General features: G+C 36.9%; 2 protein-coding genes and 1 long non-coding RNA gene across 6 annotated transcripts; all 3 read left to right on the top strand.

Annotated features, from left to right (window-relative positions):
- Positions 1 to 1,445: 1,445 nt before the first annotated feature.
- On the top strand, positions 1,446 to 8,460 carry LOC103507488. The gene is made up of 5 exons (XM_008471959.3): positions 1,446 to 1,509; positions 5,745 to 6,344; positions 6,674 to 7,862; positions 8,081 to 8,148; positions 8,432 to 8,460. Exons 1-5 carry the CDS (start codon positions 1,482 to 1,484, stop codon positions 8,458 to 8,460), a joined length of 1,914 nt encoding a protein of 637 aa, XP_008470181.2. The 5' UTR covers positions 1,446 to 1,481.
- Positions 3,325 to 3,519, top strand: LOC113466715. The gene is made up of 2 exons (XR_003391034.1): positions 3,325 to 3,403; positions 3,489 to 3,519. It is a non-coding gene; the product is annotated as an uncharacterized LOC113466715 (long non-coding RNA).
- A 418-nt stretch (positions 8,461 to 8,878) lies between the features above and the next one.
- Positions 8,879 to 10,109, top strand: LOC103507485 (glutamic acid-rich protein-like). Of its 4 annotated transcripts, none has more exons than XM_008471956.3 (3): positions 8,879 to 9,161; positions 9,443 to 9,652; positions 9,949 to 10,092. In XM_008471956.3, exons 1-3 carry the CDS (start codon positions 8,952 to 8,954, stop codon positions 10,042 to 10,044), a joined length of 516 nt encoding a protein of 171 aa, XP_008470178.1. In that variant the 5' UTR covers positions 8,879 to 8,951; the 3' UTR covers positions 10,045 to 10,092. The 4 variants fall into 4 exon arrangements, with proteins under 4 accessions (XP_008470178.1, XP_008470179.1, XP_017298837.1 ...); XM_008471957.3 differs by lacking the exon at positions 8,879 to 9,161 and adding an exon at positions 9,677 to 9,742 and having other exon boundaries at positions 9,164 to 9,587; positions 9,950 to 10,109; XM_017443348.2 differs by lacking the exon at positions 8,879 to 9,161 and adding an exon at positions 9,677 to 9,745 and having other exon boundaries at positions 9,164 to 9,587; positions 9,953 to 10,108.
- Positions 10,110 to 20,746: the final 10,637 nt, after the last annotated feature.

Below are 20,746 nucleotides of genomic sequence, written 5' to 3'. Positions count from 1 at the left end.
AAGTCCCTGTCACTAAAAACCTCAACAAGCTTAAAAAAAAAAAATGAGGAAACCAGTTTGCAAGATTTGAAAGTCCCCTGAGAAGGAATAGTAGGTATTCAACCTGCATGACATTTCTTAATTTTCGGTAACCTTTCAGGTCATTGACCCTGACATTTGACGCATTCCATTCAAGGTCCACCACGGAGGTTGAAATGTAGTGGAGCATGCGTGATTCCATTGAAAAGCGAAACTGCGGTTTAAGAGCATTCGATTTGATTGGTGAACAAAATCTGAGTGGACCGAGAAAGACTGTAGTGGAGCATGCGTGATTCCATTGAAAAGCGAAACTGCGGTTTAAGAGCATTCGATTTGATTTGTGAACAAAATCTGAGTGGACCGAGAAAGAGTGTAGTGGAGCATGCGTGATTCCATTGAAAAGCGAAACTGCGGTTTAAGAGCATTCGATTTGATTTGTGAACAAAATCTGAGTGGACCAAGAAAGAGTACAAAACTATAAGATACTAGTAGTGAAACAAAATTAAAAGTTCCGAAAGTAAAGGAGTAATTTTATCAATCGAATAGGTATTTTGTTCAAAAGTTTACTACTTAAACACTAGGTTCACACCGCACGTTTTAAAAAAAAAAAAAAAAATGTCACGGTAAAAAAAACGTGCAGTGTGAACCTAGTGTAAAGCAACGAAGAGGCAAAAGAGAGCATATTTTTTTATGCTCCCTCTTATTAGTTTATATCGTCTGGCAACATTTTTGTTAAGCAACGAAGAGGCAAAAGAGAGCATATTTTTTTATGCTCCCTCTTATTAGTTTATATCGTCTGGCAACATTTTTGTTTACTTTTGAATTTGCGTTTTGAGTTTTAGTTTTTGCTAGAGGAGGAGAACTATCGATAGTTCACATTCACGTTATTGACAGTTTATGTATTTTTCACTTACATTATATTGTTCCAAATTATTCGATATATTTTTCCATGATGTCGCTATCCACAACTTAAAATTAATTCAGGTAGGAGATAAAATGAAACAAGAGAGGGTTAAGACCTCAGTAGTCAACAGTATTAAATCGAATTCTGCACACACTGAACAGCCCGAAGCATAATAAAATACATAACTATCCATTAATTTCCTCAATCGAAGTGTTTTCATTTGTCCTCTCGCCACGGGCCAAATAACCCCGTGACACTGTTTTCCTTCTCTTTTCCAGTTCCCTGTAGTTGGTAGATGATGTACCTATCAATCTTGAATAATTTACCTATATTAATTTGTTTCTGTTTTCTTTTTCAGGTGTTGCACCTGGAGACGATATTAACTTGAACGGATAAGGTTCATTCTCAAAACGGCTGGCTTTCTCCTATCCTGTTTTCCTTCTCTTTTCCAGGTCCCTGTAGTTGGTAGATGATGTATCAATCTTGAATAATTTACCTATATTAATTTGTTTCTGTTTTCTTTTTCAGGTGTTGATAATCTGAATCATAAGGTTTGACAATGAGTGAAAAACCAACTCCTGCTACTGGTAAGAATATTAGTCTGTTTAGTAACCCTTGGGTCTACAGTAGGCTTACTTACCAGACATCCGCTTTTTGGCAGACATGTTCTCCTTTTTATATGTTTGTCTTCTGTCCGCCCACCTTTTTAAAATATAGCAAAATGTCTGCCTTTTTGAAGTTTTGGCCTAATTTACGTAATGTAACGTTTTCCGTTGAGAAGAGGATGTCAGGACTCAAATTTTTATTAAGTATAAATGTAATTTTTGTGCAATTAAGTCCATGTACAATGTACATACATTCAGTAGGTACCTATATAAATAGGTGCTAGGTATGTACCTAGGTCCACTGTAGGATAAAAAAAAAAAAAAAATCATGTTACTTATTATACCTACTGGTGGTTTTTGTGTTGATTATTTTCTGCGTCCTCCTTTTGGTTGAAATGCCTGTCTTTTTTAGCCAAAATGTCCTCCTTTTGAAATATCTTGTCTGGTAACCCTAGTCTACAGACTTGTGTTAATTAAATTAATACATTGTTCCATTCCACATTATCCCCTCTAGGTTTGAAGCACTTTGCTAACCCCAAATGGAACTGGGGTACTGGCCAAGTGAAAGAGGAAGTTTCATTCCACATAGAAAGAAAATGCATCTATGCTTGCACAGGAGCCCAAGAATACTACTTAAAGGATATATTATAAAGGGTGTCCCAATAAGAACTCAATATTTGATTGTTTAATAAAGCATAATTCTCCATGGAGACTCTTTTGTGTCATATTGGTCATTTTTCATAACCACTAGGAAGCTACCTTCTTGCTGGTGGAAATTTCAAACTTAGTACCTTACCTTTCAGGTAAAATTTATCTTCATTCTGATTTCTCATTTTCAGCTCAAGGCAGTGCTGGTGGTAGTGGTGACAGAAAGGACACCAATCCAGTCTTGAACAAAAGATCATATGGCCCTCAAAAATATAACAGACAAGAAGACAGATATCAAGGTGAAAGATTTCACAACAATTACAAATCTCATCATGGAAGAGGCAACAGCAGTGACCAATATATGCCACAAGGCAACAGTGGTAATCAATTCTACAATTCAAGAGGCAACAGCAGGGATCGATTCAATGCAACAGCAGTGACCAATATATGCCACAAGGCAACAGTGGTAATCAATTCTACAATTATTCAAGAGGCAACAGCAGGGATCGATTCAACGCAACAGCAGTGACCAATATATGCCACAAGGCAACAGTGGTAATCAATTCTACAATTATTCAAGAGGCAACAGCAGGGATCGATTCAATAATCCACGGGGATATAGCTCAGATCGATTCAATTCCAACAAACATAATCAAAGAAACAGTGGTGATAAATATCCAAGAGATCATTCATTGCAACCAAGACCTTCCACTTCTGAGTTCAGTGGAGTTGACAGTGTTTATGATATTATCAATGATAAAAACAATCAATCAAATAACAACAAACAAGTTATGAGAGAAAGAAATGAAATCCATGGTGATGGGAAACCAAACAATAAATTTCAAAGAGATGCAAACAAAAGAGATTTGGAAAGTCTCAAGGAAAAAACAACTGATGGAGTGGCATTTATCAAACAGTTCAATAAACCAAAGCAGATGAGGGGACAGCAACATGAGAAACAAATGAGAGGTAAATTTAAATTGAGGAAAGGGAGGTTTAAAATTTACTTATGGTTGTCTTTAATTTTTTTTTATCTGTACAAGTTTTTAGTAATATTAAATAAACCCTAAAAAGTTTTGACCAACAAGATTTTTCACCATTGAAGAAGATCTATTGACTATGCTTTCTCATCAATTGTCGGGTTGCTTCCCATCACCTGATTTCGATTAATATTGATTTTCTCCTTAGCTCATCATAACTCAGCTGGACACTTTGGTATTATTGTAGGGTATTGTATTGCTGAGTAAGTATTTGTTTGCGGTGATCCCGTAGAACTGATTGCTATTGCTATTGTATTATCTACATTAAGTAAGGTATTGTATTGCTGAGTAAGTATTTGTTTGCGGTGATCCCGTAGAACTGATTGTTATTGCTATTGTATTATCTACATTATGTATAACATTGATTTTCTGCAGTGTTGCCCCGTTATCCAAATTTCAAATGTTTATTAATCGCAGATTTGGTCTATTGAAAAAAAAAAGTAGGCAGTCAAATATCTACAGCCAACTAGGTATGTACCTACATAGATAAATAGTTGAAGACATTGAAATCTCAAAAAGAGAGAGAGAGAGAGAGAGAGAGAAAACACCTAGTACCTATGTATTAATTTGGCTTGAAGAGAGGATATGGTTGAAGTGATGAGTTCTTTTTAACCTTGTTTTAAATTGTTTCAGTTTCATCAGGTCATCCTAAAAGGCCAGTAGGCAATGGTTCAAACAAATTTAGTGGGGACAGAAACAGACCCAAGGTCAAAAGATACAATAAATTGTGAGCATTTTACTGTGTGAGTTTTATTTTCTTTCCTTCCAGGTGTAATTACGCGGACTGTTATTCAAGTCGAGGACCATTTGCATCTTAACTCGACATTTTCTCACACTGGTCAATCGAACGACTTCTAACGACATGGAAAATTACGCGGACTGTTATTCAAGTCGAGGACCATTTGCAACTTAACTCGACATTTTCTCACACTGGTCAATCGAACGACTTCTAACGACTTGGAATTTTTGAGATTTGTTGTCGAGGGGACGCTCTCGACACAAAGTCTCTACTCACGTCGTTCTCCTGTATTCAGCAATATCCTCAAATTTACAGCGATTACCTACGATTATTCTGTACTTAAGTTGAATTTAAATTGTATTTGTTTTGGCATAGCTCTCGCCCTTAGCTCCCTTTATTGCCTACTTATTTGATTTATCCCACTTTGTGCTTTGAGCCTGATCAACTCACTATCGCAACCTGGGTTAAATCATTTTCCTTTTCCGAGTTTACATCCGGACCTATTGTAGATACTAACTCTTGTCTCGTTGTACTAGACATTTATTTGTATTATTGGGTACTACCTATGTGCTATGTGCCTATTTTCAAAATGTGATTATTAGTTATTTCGTTAATTTAAAAAAAAAAAAAAAATCATGTTACTTATTATACCTACTGGTGGTTTTTGTGTTGATTATTTTCTGTGTCCTCCTTTTGGTTGAAATGTCCGTTTTTTTTAGCCAAAATGTCCTCCTTTTGAAATATCTTGTCTGGTAACCCTAGTCTACAGACTTGTGTTAATTACTACATTGTTCCATTCCATATTCCCCTCTAGGTTTGAAGCACTTTGCTAACCCCAAGTGGAACTGGGGTACTGGCCAAGTGAAAGAGGAAGTTTCATTCCATATAGAAAGAAAATGCATCTATGCTTGCACAGGAGCCCAAGAATACTTAAAGGATATATTATAAAGGCTGTCCCAATAAGAACTCAAGATTTGATTGTTTAATAAAGCATGGTTCTCCATGGAAAAAATGGACTTCCCTATTAGATGATTTGAGAAGTAAACATTCTGGAATTTTATATGGAACAATAATCAGACAAATAACCTCCTTGACTTTAATGGTACATTTGTTCCCTTTGACAAAGTTTTCGATGACAAATTTGAGGAAATCAGGCTGTTTCTCGTTGATGCAACTTTCAATTTCACCTTTTAATACTTCAAAGCTTGTGGGTTTGTTAGTGTAAACCTGTGACTTTAGATACCTACCCTCACAGAAAGAAGTCTAGGAGAGTAAAATTACATGATCATGAAGGCCTTTTCTCCTCACTAAAACAGAAAATGACACAAATTCGACTAGGAAAATTCTTGCGCCAAAGTGATAATGTGTCGATTTTATTGTGCTAACACATTGTTGAACCGATTTAGACTCCATGATGAATAATTTTGATATGTTTAAAATCAAATCAATCTGTCAAAGATTGGGAAAAATAAAACAAGTCATAAAAAAGTTATGACCATTTAAATCTTTAGTTCTTATTGGGACACCCTTTATTTTATGTGACCAGAAAATCAACAAAAAATCAAATGGACCAGAAAAGGAAATGTCTGAAATCCAGATTTGTTCAGGACTTCAGGACTCTTTTGTGTCATATTGGTAATTTTTCATAACCACTAGGAAGCTACCTTCTTGCTGGTGGAAATGTCAAACTTAGTACTTAGGTACCTTACCTACAGAAAAAAAAAACTTTTTAAGCCACCTATGTACTCTTTCAGGTAAAATTTATCTTCATTCTGATTTCTCATTTTCAGCTCAAGGCAGTGCTGGTAGTAGTGGTGACAGAAAGGACATCAATCCAGTCTTGAACAAAAGATCATATGGCCCTCAAAAATATAACAGACAAGAAGACAGATATCAAGGTGAAAGATTTCACAACAATTACAAATCTCATCATGGAAGAGGCAACAGCAGTGACCAATATATGCCACAAGGCAACAGTGGTAATCAATTCTACAATTCAAGAGGCAACAGCAGGGATCGATTCAATAATCCACGGGGATATAGCTCAGATCGATTCAATTCTAACAAACATAATCAAAGAAACAGTGGTGATAAATATCCAAGAGATCATTCATTGCAACCAAGACCTTCCACTTCTGAGTTCAGTGGAGTTGACAGTGTTTATGATATTATCAATGATAAAAACAATCAATCAAATAACAACAAACAAGTTATGAGAGAAAGAAATGAAATCCACGGTGATGGGAAACCAAATAATAAATTTCAAAGAGATGCAAACAAAAGAGATTTGGAAAGTCTCAAGGAAAAAACAACTGATGGAGTGGCATTTATCAAACAGTTCAATAAACCAAAGAAGATGAGGGGACAGCAACATGAGAAACAAATGAGAGGTAAATTTAAATTAAGGAAAGGGAGGTTTAAAATTTACTTATGGTTGTCTTTAATTTTTTTATGTGTACAAGTTCTTAGTAATATTGATTGAACCCTAAAAAGTTTTGACTAACAAGATTTTTCACCATTGAAGAAGATCTATTGAAAAAAAAAGTAGGCAGTCAAATATCTACAGCCAACTAGGTATGTACCTACATAGATAAATAGTTGAAGACATTGAAATCTAAAAAAAAAAGAGAGAGAACACCTAGTATGTATTAATTTGGCTTGAAGGGAGGATATGATTGAAGTGATGAGTTCTCTTTAACCTTGTTTTAAATTGTTTCAGGTTCATCAGGTCATCCTAAAAGGCCAGTAGGCAATGGTTCAAACAAATTTGGTGGGGACAGAAACAGACCCAAGGTCAATAGATACAATAGTGATGTATTTATAAATGCTGTGCTTCCTACACAATCTCACCCAGAATTATTCAGCTATGAGCAACTGAGCCAGGAATTACTACAAGAACAACAGCAACCAGTTTCCTGTGAGATCGAAAAAGCTGTTAAGCCGGTTGAAAAACGGAAGTCATCTTCAAAACTAATGAATGGTGTTAAAATTAGCAATGCGAAAGGACAAGGAAACATTCCCAATGAGTTTAAGAGACGCAAGAAAGCAAGTCGGCTAACTCAATTGCAGAGGATCAGGAAAGGAGTTCCTGTAAATAGTGATGACGATGATGATCAAGACTATGTCCAGGTAGTGAATAAAAAAACTCGTGAGGAAAAGAAGAAGAAAATACAAGAAATTATAATGAACACTAGACTTTCTCGTGACAGGACTAGAAAAGATTGCCAGCTTCCAAAAGCTACAGACGAAGTAGAAAATGTTCCCCCACAGTGCAACACTGACATTGATAGACAAGTTACAAGCATGGCAAATACCGACGAATGTAAAACTGTTTCCCCACAGTCTGATGTTGCCAAATGTATTGAAAATGACTCGTCTGATGAATCAGACTTCGAGTTCAACTCTAGAAACCAAAGAAAATCGGAAGCACACAAAATGAGTGACAACCTTGCAAGTGATTTGGCTAAATATCTGGAAAAAGCTGAACAAACTAAATGCACGGAACCGAAAGATTTGAGTCTGGCAGACTTGAAAGGTATGCTTCAAGCTAGAAACGGTAACACTCAGGCGTGTAGGAGAAAGTCAGAGGATCAAGAAATAGAGAGTCAAATGCAAAGGTTAAATATCCATGATATAGAGACTGAGAAAGATACAGGGGCCGAGATGAAGCAAAATGTTGCAAAACTATTGGAAGAAAATGTAACAAAAGAAAACAGTGACAGATCTATGGTAATAGGGCATGATGGAAACGTGGTTGCTACTGAAGGCAGCAGTATTATTAACAAGCTTGAGGAATTACAAGTAGTACCTGTTGAGATCCATACTGTACCGAATTCTGAAATAGTATCCAAAACATGTCTTATGGAAGAAAAAAGTGAAACTAATAATGACAAGGATCTAGAAATGGCGAAGAAAATGTAACAAAAGAAAACAGTGACAGATCTATGGTAATAGGGCATGATGGAAACGTGGTTGCTACTGAAGGCAGCAGTATTAAAAGCAAGCTTGAGGAATTACAAGTAGTACCTGTTGAGATCCATACTGTACCGAATTCTGAAATAGTATCAAAAACATGTCTGATGGAAGAAAAAAGTGAAACTAATAATGACAAGGATGTAGAAGTGGTACAAGAGAAACAAGAAGTACAGAAAGAAGGAAAAGATGAAATCAAGAATGGGGGCCAGACACTTGGCGGTAATTTTCAAAAATTTCAAAATTTAAAAAATTTGGTTTAATTTTCTTCTTTTAAACTGTTAATTAATTAATTAGGTAATTAATTCATTTTTCTGAATTATTTTAAATACCTACTTCTTGTGCAATAGGTTCTTTTTAAACACTGATGATGCCCGAAAGGGTGAAACTAGTCTGTAAGTTAAGTCATGTTACAATAATATAAAATAAACCTATCAACCAAAACCAGTGAAGAGTAAAAGTTATTTTCATATTTAGATACCTTTTGAGTTTTAGTTTTTCCCAGTGTCTCCACTCTTAGTGATTTTTCACTAAATTTAGTGAATTCTTGGCAAATCTAGTGATTTAGTGATTTGAGGTCAAAATCTAGTGATTTTTGAAAGAAATGTAATTTCATTGCAAAATTGCCCCTCAAGCTGAAAAAATAGACCATTTTTCCTCAGAAACCTACAATTTTTGCCCCTTCAAATTAGTCACGTATGCAATATGCACTGCTTTGAAAAAAAAGGGAATTTTTCACCAAAAATTCGCGATTTTTCGTCAAATCCGTTCGAGAAGGAAAATTTTCAAAAAAAATTTGGGTCTTTTTTTTCGTGAAAATTTTGGACCTCGAACCGATTTTAAATAAATGGATTTTTAGATTGTAAAAAAAAAAAAAAAAAATTCAGCCAATTTTACTCGATCCAGGCCTTAGTGAAAGCGCTATTTTTTTTCATCAACATTGCATAAACTATAGTGAAAAGGGTGTAGAATTTGTTCATGAAAAACAAGAGATACAGAAAGAAGAAAAAGTGCTAAATGTTGAAATGGTAGGAAATAATGATACTAATAATGAAGACATGTATGTACAAATCGTACATAAACAAGAAGTACCAAGAGCCGAATTGAAAGAAAATGATAAAACTAACCAGGTTAAGGATTATGAAAACCTTGATGAAAAAGAAGGAGTGGTAAGAGAAGAAGTACAAAATAAAGAAACTATCAAAGAGACTGACGACAGTATGGTAGATGAAAAAGTGAAAAGGGTGTAGAATTTGTTCATGAAAAACAAGAGATACAGAAAGAAGAAAAAGTGCTAAATGTTGAAATGGTAGGAAATAATGAGACTAATAATGAAGACATGTATGTACAAATCATACATAAACAAGAAGTACCAAGAGCCGAATTGAAAGAAAATGATAAAACTAACCAGGTTAAGGATATTGAAAACCTTGATGAAAAAGAAGAAGTGGTAAGAGAAGAAGTACAAAATAAAGAAAGTATCAAAGAGACTGACGACAGTATGGTAGATGAAAAGGAAGTCATTCCGAGAGGAGACATAACAGAAGAGAGTGGAATAGAAGCGACAATAGAGGAGAATGAAGAAGAAGATGAAGAAAATTCCGAAGAAGATGAAGAGTACGAAGAAGAAGATGAAGATTCTGAAGAAGACGATGCTCAAGTTCAACTAATGAAAGTCCTGAGAGACAAGCTGATTGCGAGTGGAAAAAGCGGCACTCAGAAAGAAGTCTTGAAGAAGACGATGCTCAAGTTCAACTAATGAAAGTCCTGAGAGACAAGCTGATTGCGAGTGGAAAAAGCGGCACTCAGAAAGAAGTTCGTTGAGCACGGTTGCGCGTGGTTAGTACCTGGATGGGTGACCATCTGGCCAATAGCGTGCTGCTAGCTTAAAAAAAAAAAGTTATTGGCGTCATAGAAAGTAAAGTTAACCAGTTTTTCCATTGTCTATAGAGGATTTTTTACTATAACAATGAGTATATGAGACTTCTACCCTCAAAAACCACGAGTAAACTATCAAAAGAAGTCTTGGAACTTCTTCAAAAACAACTGAATCTCATTTCCCAATATTCCGGAGCTATATCTTTGCAAGGTAAATATCTTAGCAAGGTATCAGTGTAGATAACACTAAAATAGCTATACCTTGGGTTGTTCGAGCCTACCCGTCCAATTCGGTAGGTATTTGGTACATTTTTTTTTTTTTTAAAGAGAACAGAGAGAACTGTAACTGCTAAGGTCTTATCATTAGAAATCTAGTGATTTTCAAGTCAAATCTAGTGATTTTTTTTCCTTGAATCTAGTGATTTTTAAAAATTTGGAGTGGAGACCCTGACACAGAGCAAGTACCAGGGAACTATTGAGTATATTATCTATTATTATATTAATGAAACATACATTTACTCCTACTCCCCCTTATCTTCCCTCCGGTCCTGTTCAATAATCAAAACATATCTACATCATACTCCATACCGGAGCACTTTGTTTTACATTGATAAAAATTTCTTGACCCCGCCGGGAATCGAACCCGGGTCTCCCGCGTGCAAGGCGAGTGCAGTGACCACTACGCCATGGGAGCTGACCTTGTGTGATTTTTGAGGGATTCCACATTCTCTACTCGCCAACTTATCCCTGTCTGTCTCGTATCTAGGTTGACATGTTATTCCATTGCCATAGCCATATTGTTCATAAACAAATAGAACGCCAACATGAAAGGAAAAAAGAATCTTCTTGTTTTCATAAGGTTCTCGGGTTCAACCTCCCACTCTTGTCTCATTATTATGATAATTATTGCTATGGCCATTACTATTATACGTGGTCACTGCCTGGGGCAATCGTGACAAGGCACAAAGTTATTATGAGTTTTTTTTTGATCGTTCACATAAGCCATAGACCAAAGCTTTAGGATTTCATATTATAATTATTGCTATGGCCATTACTATTATACGTGGTCACTGCCTGGGGCAATCGTGACAAGGCACAAAGTTATTATGAGTTTTTTTTTTGTTGATCGTTCACATAAGCCATAGACCAAAGCTTTAGGATTTCATATGGTGCTCAGCCAAATTGAGTTGACCCTTGTAAAACCCTGGATGAGACCCTTGTAAAACCCTGTTAAAGAGTTTTTAAAAAAAAAAAAAAAAAAAAAAAAAAAAAATTGAACACTGAACAGCAGTTTGAGAAAAACCAAAAAATAGGGATGTCCCGCTTTCATTGCCCGACAGTGTAGAAAAGTAAAAAAAAAAGCTGTCTTTTTAGTTAGAAAACACAAGGAAAACGGTCTCATTAATTTGACCTCAGTAATAGCAACGTACCCTAAGCCCTAAGGTTCAAATGCAGAAATTGAGCCTTATTTTCTCTCAAATATAGATTAAAGAGAGCCTCAAAGATAGAAGTAAGAGAGGAAGGGAGATTCAAAGAGAAAAGAAGACTAGAGAAGGAATTAGGGGGAAAATAGGCTAAAAAAAATAGGCGAAGAGATAGAAAGGGAGAGAAGGGGACAGTCTAGTTTTGGATAGAGGTACATCGTATACTGATTGGAAGATGGGTAATAGAAAATTCTCTCCCCTCCTTCCCTCTTGCTTTCTCTCTCCCTCCCCTCTCTCTTGCTTTCTCTATCCCTCTCTCTCTTCCTCCCTTTCCCTCCCTCCCTCTTTCTGTCTCTCTTCCTCTTTCTCTCTCGCTCTCTCTCTCTTGCTTTCTCTATCCCTCCCTCCCTCTCTCTCTTGCTTTCTCTATCCCTCCCTCTCTTTCTCCCTCTCTCTCTCCCTCCATCTCTTCCTTTTTCTTCCTCCCTTCCTCTAATCGACATTTTGGATATTTGGCAAGCCTATATAAAGTTCGCCCCGGGTGGGTATCGAACCCGCGATCTGGTGCTTACAAGGCAGTAACGTATGCGCGCTACCCTTCCAACCAACTAGTTTGGCTGATAGTCTGATAAATATTTGAAACATCCAATAAATAAATAAAATTGTAAGTACCTATACATATTAAATAGTTTACGGTTACAGCTATATCTATGATGTACTTGGGATTTCCCGATGTCCACAACCTATGGAAGGTTGGAAGACGTTACAATGTTACAAATCTAGATATTTATAGGTCAAATTGACACTTAAGCATCCCACGCAACGAAACATGAGTTCTAGAAGACTGACAAAAGGCAAGAGGGAAGAGGGTGTAATATAGCAAAAAACATAGTGTTCTCTTGTGCTGATAGTGTTGCTACGAAGAAGCCATCTAGGAATCCTAGCAAGTATTTTTAAACTTAAAAAAAAGAAATAAAATACATAATTTATTATTATTTACTTAAAGATGTTTGATAGAGATAGAGGGGATTGTAACAACGGAAGTCTTATGCCTTGAAATCAAAGTGAGGACAGGATAGGAGAAAGCTAAAAGACAGCAAGACGAACAACGTACATAACCTAAAAAAGAGAGATCTCGCAGGAAACAATTTTCACCTCATTCTTTCAAAACCAGCTTTTTTCGCCTCTAAGCTGTGAACTCGAGTAAGAAACTAATCACCCCAAGGCCGTTTTCCTTTGTAAGAAATTGCTCTCCCTCTCGTTGTGAAATGGCTGGGGGATAGGTACGGTAGGAGCTTAACAGAAACCCCAATATATTATTTTGTATGTAAGGAAAAGATGGAATGAAATTGTCTGCCACAGGAATGTTGTGTTGCTGTGGTAGGTGAAATCCTCTTCCATGTGCTATGTCCAGAAACCGACTGTCAGAGAAGAATGGGAAGATGGTGATTCATGTAAGGATCAGCAAATCTCTAAAATAGGTAAAAGGTATTGTTCGAATGAGACTGAAGAGAACCTCTAGGATAAAAATCCTTTGACTGAGATTTGAACCCGAGAGCCCGAGACTTTCTGATTACTAGGCGAGCGGTTGACCACTGAGTAACCATGGTTGGGAAAGTCATCACATATACCTACTCCGGGTAATTTGGTACCTTACTGAGACTTGACTTGAACCCGAGACTTTCTGATTACCAGGCGAGCGTTTGACCAATGACCACTGATCCACAAAGTTAGGTTGGAAAGTCATCAGTATCACTCATTAGAGTCATCAGTCATCAGGTCATCACATAGGCACTCCAGGAAAGTACAGATACCCCATGTGTCATATAGGGGTGGATTTTTCCCCCCGAGTAATTTGGTGTCTTATGTATTGTATCCTTATAGAAGTGGATTTCGGCCTCGGAATATGGAGAAATGGAGATAGCATTATGCAACCCAGAAGATAGATAGGTAACATATAACTAAAAGATGGGATACAATAATAAGAGGGGGGAAAATGGCTGCCACGTCCCTGCGGCATGCACTCCAACGATCCAAGGAGTAAACATAATTTTCAAAAAAAAAAAAAAATGGCTTGAGGTGTGTACGTACAAGAGCGTATTGATAGAGAAAGAGAGCTGCTCTCTATCTCTCTTCTCTCTCTCTCTCTCTCTCTCTCTCTCTCTCTCTCTCTCTCTCTCTCTCTCTCTCTCTCAAGTGAACGAGTTATAGAGAATAGACTATAGAGAGAGAGGAGAGATAAGAAAAATAAAGTAGAGGGAAAAAACAGCCCGCGGCAGTTTCGAAAATGGCCCGCGGCTGTTCATATCCAAATGAACACTAGGTATACACAAGTTGAAGAGAGACTAAGGAAAGGCGGCTCGAGGTCTCTTGAGTTCAGAGATGACAGTTTTTTGGTAAAATGTGAACTCAAGTTTTTCAAGTGGGGGTCAAGAAGGATTAACGTAGGTGAGAGGTTAGCACAGCTGCCGCATTTCCGATGAAATTTGGTACATAAAGATCAACATGTGGTCGAACCTGTCTAAGAGGGCCAGGTTTAAATGGGAAACTTGGATAAACGGGGGAAAAAATCGTGGCTATCAATAATTCTAATTGGGAAACACTTTTCTAATTGGGAAAATTGGATAAAAGGGGGTAAAAATTGTCGATCTTTTGGAATCCCAATTAGACAGGTTCGAACGTAGGTATAAAGGAAATTTGATGATTACCTAGTTTTTCAAACTGATTGGCTCTTCCAAGGTCCGTAGGGTCTACAGACTACAGCTCTACAGTCCATTAAACTTCTAGTTTTTGCATGTAACCAGGTTCAAAGTGACAAAGAGCTTAAATAGCAGATGACACATAGGAATCCAAACCTCACCTCACCAAGTAAAACGAGGCTGAGCCACCCAGCCCCAACTCTTAACATCAAAGTAGAAAATACCCTGCAGCACTTTGCTATGTCCTTGTGTGAAGCTCCCCCCTCATATAACTCTGAGCCGCCTCAGGGTGATCACAAATATTACGAGGGAGAGTGGAAGGGGCTCCTCGGGTGTAATGTGTGCTTCCCGCATACTTTATGTCTTTCTACTCGATAGCAAACCTCTACATTGGCTTATTTGGCTTTTTATAGAAGGGTCAATATGAGTGTTATTAGTGCAGTTCCTAAGGATAAGGCATTAGATCATAATCATAACCGAAAAGGCTCGAATCAATATGATGTTGTATCAAAACAAAGAGCAGAAAAACTTCAACTTTGACGGGGATTGAACTCGAAATTCTTGGGTGCTATGACAGCGTGAAAACTGAATACAGAACTATGTATGCTCGGGTGTAATGTGTGCTTCCCGCATACTTTATGTCTTTCTACTCGATAGCAAACCTCTACATTGGCTTATTTGGCTTTTTATAGAAGAGTCAATATGAGTCCCACTAGTGCAGTTCCTACCTAAGGCATTAGATTCATAATCATAACCGAATAGGCTCGGCTTGTATCAAAACAAAGAGCAGAAAAACTTCAACTTTGACGGGGATTGAACCCGAAATTCTTGGGTGCTATGACAGCGTGAAAACTGAATACAGAACAGAGCAGAAAAACTTCAACTTTGACGGGGATTGAACCCGAAATTCTTGGGTGCTATGACAGCGTGAAAACTGAATACAGAACTATGTATGTACCTAACCACTATGACTTTATTATTTTTTTATTCTTCTTCATTATCTTCTTCTTTTGCGGACTTTTCCCAAATTGGTTTTGGGGTCAGCGCGGTGTTAGGTACCTCTTTTCTCCATACCCTCCTATCTCATGTTTATTCCCTTCTCCATTCTTCCTCTTTCAAGTCTTCTTTAACATTATCTCTGAATTTCAGCTTTGGTCTTTTTCTTTTTCACTGTAAGACCGGCCTTTCTACTTTTCAAATAGACAGGAAGACAGCTGCCAGTAAATGAACATTTGTGGATTCTGCCTCGATTGGAGAGTATTGTAATTTATTAATTGGGGTAGTTTTGGGTGGATTGTTATTTATCGACGATAATTCTTCGTAGAACAAGCGATTCCTCGATCGTTCCCTGAAATACGTTCCAAATTGGTAGATAAAAAACATAGGAGTTTGTTATTATTTTCTTTTATTAGAAAGTAGGTAGATAGGTACTAGGTAGGTATATTTCTTTTTGGTACGTAAGCAATTACAGCATCATTGCGAGTAGGTACCTTTTAACCTTCATTAACCTACTAGCTACTGATAAATCCCAGGCAATAGGAGACCGAGCTTCAAATCTGGGAAAAGCCACAAATGTTTTCCTTTTGGACAGTTTAAAAATTGAAAGTCATAGAATGAAGTGAAAAGTGAAAGAAAGTAATAAAAAATATTATTTTCTAACCAGGATTCTAGTTAATCGATTCAAAAAGTCAAGGATAATGAACCTAAGAAGAAAAAGAAAGAGAAGGAAACGTTCCTATTATTGCGGTTTGGTCCTTCCCCTTTTGGACCCATTACATAATCCCTTCCAAATAAAGGACTCTTCTAATGAGATGTGGATCTTAATCTAAATCCGGGGACCTTTCTGGTCAGGGAGCTAAGTTGTGGGGCTACGTAGTCCATCAGACCCATCACCCGTTCGGTACAACCCAGTAGTTATCATAGGTCGATATTTACAGCTATTGTGCGTGAGTCATCCACATTGCATACTCAGACCGTTCACTAATCACTGTTTTCAGTTCAACTTTTAGCTTCGGTTGTTCAGTCTTGATAAACCCTTTCAAGAGTGTTTCTGTAAGTTGAGCTTTGAAAGTTTTTACTTTTTATTCGTTCTCGTAAAAAAATTGTTACGTATTTTTATTTTTTTTTCTTGGAAAGTAATTAAATTGCCTTCTTCTTTTTAATTTCAAAATTTCCAAGGCAAGTTTTTTTTAACTTTTTTGTCGGTAAAATAAAGTGTTTATTTTTTTCAAAAAGTTCGGATATATAGACATGATATTTTAGAATTTTCTATTTTGTTGAACGCGTTTAAAAAGTGTGATTTCAATAATTCTATTCTGTTTCAATGCCTAACCCATTTGTTATTTTACCGATTCTTCATCTTTAATTTTATTGCTAACCGAATCTGTTATTTCCAAATATAATTAGGTAGGTACAAAGTAATTAATTATTAAATCAAGCGAATAAAAAATTCCCACCCATTTACTTTTACTTTTCATCGTTATCAAACTATTTAAATCTTTTTAAAATTTCCAGAAAAAAATACCTCGCCGATTTGATATTACCTACCTACATTTATACATGTTCATGAGTTTTTGCTGTTCTTTTTTATATCGATCATTCTGGGCCTTCTGGGTCATTTCAGACATCTTAAGAGTTAGTTTGTAGGGACTGCCCCTAGTCCACTTGAATCTAAGATGATAAAATTACAATTACAACTCTTAGAGAATCGTCAAATGGACAAAGAAGATGTTCTTCATAATAGGTATTCATTAGGTGCATTAAGTTCTCAATCTTGTAGTCAGTCAAAACTCAAATCTGAAATAATTATCTATCTTTTTTCTCCAGTGCGGTACTAATTTTGTGAAGAAATACCTGATTTTTTCTACCTAAAACTCAAATTTACAACATTCCTGTATCTTGTTTCTGGGATTCTTCAAGTGTTGCAATAAGGAATTTATTCTTCTCTCAAGTTTGGTGGCACAGAATACGGTATAGGTATCAAGAGGATCATTATCTAGGTATGTGTACGTATGTTTAGATACATAAGATACATGACAATTATGTGGTTTTAAGTTTTGGTAACACCGTTTTCTTTAACGAAATCCAAACATATCGTATGAAGTTGACTACTGTATCACTCTGTACTTATCTTTCGTACAATACACGGACTAGGGAGGTATTCACATTTCACGGATATCATAACCAGTTGAATCAAGCTGTTGAGAGTCTGGGATATACATATCTGGGCAGGAAGATTCATGACCTTGACTACAATCAGATTTTAGGCTTGATTTAACTTCAACTTTTGTATTAATCAATCTGATTGGTTGATTCCTAAATTTTAGGCAATCAGATTGGTTTTTCCAAGTGTTAAACTTGAGTTTTGAGTTTGAACTCGGATTTAACCATGAGATCCAAGTTGGACTCACCCAGCAGTGGTGCATTACTTTCGTAACCGTCTGTGTCCGAGTATGATAAAGATGTTCTTGGGGAACTTTCACAGAATCATGTTAACAAGTTAACATTTCAACACCAGGAGATGGGTATTTTGTCTTTTCTAAATTGAGTTCAAATCAATTTGTCTTCTCAGAGAAGATGTGCAAAACTCACAAACACCGGTAGCGTGCAAACAATTCTGACATTACTGATGAATCTGATGATGAAGTTGAACGTTTAATCTTCACTAATACCTACTGGGTCTGTTCTCCACTAATACCCACTTCAGTACGTTCTCTGGATTCGGTTTGGACTGTATAAAGACTTTAAAGTATTTTCTGATGTGGAGTTTGCACTTTACACAGCAAGGACTGTCGGTGGTATAAGGAAATAAGTAATAGGTATTGAACAAAGAAAGGGACAAAGAAAGCTCCTAACTTTAGTTCGGCTCTTTTTCATTCAGTTTGTCTGGATGTTTGTTCCGCGATGGATCTCGAGTCCTTCTACTCATTATTGTTTGTGCTTGATATGTAATCTTCTTTTGCGGACTTTTCCCAAATTGGTTTTGGGGTCAGCGCGGTGTTAGGTACCTCTTTTCTCCATACCCTCCTATCTCATGTTTCTTCCCTTCTCCATTCTTCCTCTTTCAAGTCTTCTTTAACATTAATTATTAATTTCTCTTTCTTTTTCACTGTAAGACCGACCTTTCTACTTTTTAAATAGACAGGAAGACAGCTGTCGGTAAATGAACGTTTGTGGATTCTGCCTCGATTGGAGAGTATTGTAATTTATTATTTGGGGTAGTTTTGGGTGGATTATTATTTATCGACGATAATTCTTCGTAGAACAAGAGATTCCTCGATCGTTCCCTGAAATACGTTCCAAATTGGTAGATAAAAAACATAGGAGTTTGTTATTTTCTTTTATTAGAAAGTAGATATATTTCCTTTTGGTACGTAAGCAATTACAGCGTAATTGCGAGTAGGTGCCTTTTAACCTTCATACTCTGGGAAAAAAACTAGGGTTCCGGAAGCTCAATCGAGTGACTGGGTTCCGGAACTCTAATATTGAACTTTATATCGGGAAGGTCGACACTAGACTATAGCATTCCAACAGCCTAAATCAGGGGAAATAACCTTAAAAAAAAAAAAAAAAAAAAAAAAAAAAAAAAACGGGCAAGATATGAAAAACAATGATTAATTTTCTGAAATAGGTAAGTAGGTGAACTGTGTGATTTTTGAGGGATTCCACACTCTCTACTCGCCAACTTATCCCTGTCTGTCTCGTATCTAGGTTGACATGTTATTCCATTGCCATAGCCATATTGTTCATAAACAAATAGAACGCCAACATGAAAGGAAAAAAGAATCTTCTTGTTTTCATAAGGTTCTCGGGTTCAACCTCCCACTCTTGTCTCATTATTATGATAATTATTGCTATGGCCATTACTATTATACGTGGTCACTGCCTGGGGCAATCGTGACAAGGCACAAAGTTATTATGAGTTTTTTTTTTGTTGATCGTTCACATAAGCCATAGACCAAAGCTTTAGGATTTCATATGGTGCTCAGCCAAATTGAGTTGACCCTTGTAAAACCCTGGATGAGACCCTTGTAAAACCCTGTTAAAGATAGTTTTTTTTTTTTTTTACTGAAACAGTTCAATTTTCACTTTTCCTTCCCGGCCGTTTGACGCGGGATGCACTAATAGTAGGTTCGACACAGGGCGCGATACCTTCCAAGCTAACCAGGCTGGCCTAAATAAGTATGGTACATTCATTTGTGAAGTTTCCTCTGGGACAGAGCTCAGACAGAATACCATAAAGTTCGTCCTTGTAACTAGTTACGTGGTTTTATCTCTGCGCCGCCTTAGCTAGGCTCTAGGCTACCCCAGCTGTCCATAAATTAATTCTGGTGATTACCCAGATCAGTGTGATCGGTTCTCAAGCTGTGGTTTGTCCTGAACCCCCTGATATGCCCCGGTATTCATACAGAGAACAACAAATTTATGGCTGGATTAGAAAATTTTTCCTCAATTATTCGATTTTTTTTTCAAGAGGTTTGATAGAGGGAACTAACAACCGAAGTCTCATTATCCTGAAATTGCAGAGAGAAGGATCACGGATAGGAGAAAGCCAGCCGTTCTCAGAACGAACCTTATCTGTTTGGTATAAAGTTCGCCCCGGGTGGGTATCGAACCCGCGATCTAGTGCTTACAAGGCAGTAACGTATGCGCGCTACCCTTCCAACCAACTAGTTTGGCTAATAGTCTGATAAATATTTTTTGAAACATCTAATAAATAAATACAATTGTAAGTACCTATACATATTAAATAGTTTACGGTTACAGCTATATCCATGATGGACTTGGGATTTTCCGATGTCCACACCCTATGGAAGGTTGGAAGACGTTACAGTGTTACAAATCTAGAATAGATATTTATAGGTCAAATTGACACTTAAGCATCCCACGCAACGTTTATGAGTTCTAGAAGACTGACAAAAGGCAAGAGGGAAGAGAGTGTAATATAGCAAAAAACATAGTGTTCTCTTGTGCTGACAGTGTTGCTACGAAGAAGCCATCTAGGAATCCTAGCAAGTATTTTTAAGCTTAAAAAAAAGAAATAAAATACATAATTTATTATTATTTACTTAAAGACGTTTGATAGAGATAGAGGGGATTGTAACAACGGAAGTCTTATGCCTTGAAATCAAAGTGAGGACAGGACAGGAGAAAGCTCTCTCTCTCTCTCTCTCTCTCTCTCTCTCTCTCTCTCTCTCTCTCTCTCTCTCTCTCTCTCTCTCTCTCTCTCAAATTCAGAGATTATCCCCTAGAAAGAAACTGTAGGTACCTACATATTTCGGTGTCACAATATGTTAACATTGTTTTTTATTCGGATTTGAAGCACTAGTGTGGCTAGAGTCTAATGATGTCCATTGTTTGAAGGATTCTTTAGCTAGACCCAAGTTGAAGATTGGTCTTTACTCTTTAAATTCGATAGGACCAAACTGTACAAAAGAATAGGTCCTACAGAACGTGCCATGGGTACCAAATTACATATCGATAGTTCTGGCATGCTGTTTCAAGTTATTTGACACCCACCTATCCTAAACTGGACTCTCAGGCTCTGTGCTAAGGTACTACAGATTGTCACTAGGGTTTAGTGAGCTCATTTAGCTTCTATTAATAGATTAATAAAATTAAGTTACCCTTGGTGGTGTAGTGTAATAGTCCTAAACTAAAATGGACACGGCACATAAGGGATCAGAAAGAGACCGCCTTAACATAATAATACCCTTGGTGGTGTAGTTGTCAAGATCCTAGCCTGTTAGAGAGGAGGGCGTGGGTTTAATCCCAGCTGAGGTATGAAATTTCATCAACTTTTGTTTTGATAATTCGACC

Source organism: Diaphorina citri, unplaced genomic scaffold (genome assembly GCF_000475195.1).
Source record: "Diaphorina citri unplaced genomic scaffold, Diaci psyllid genome assembly version 1.1 scaffold317, whole genome shotgun sequence".
Taxonomy (NCBI): domain Eukaryota; kingdom Metazoa; phylum Arthropoda; class Insecta; order Hemiptera; family Psyllidae; genus Diaphorina; species Diaphorina citri.
Note: the sequence above shows the minus strand (reverse complement) of the source record. Positions and strands in the feature narration are given on the sequence as shown.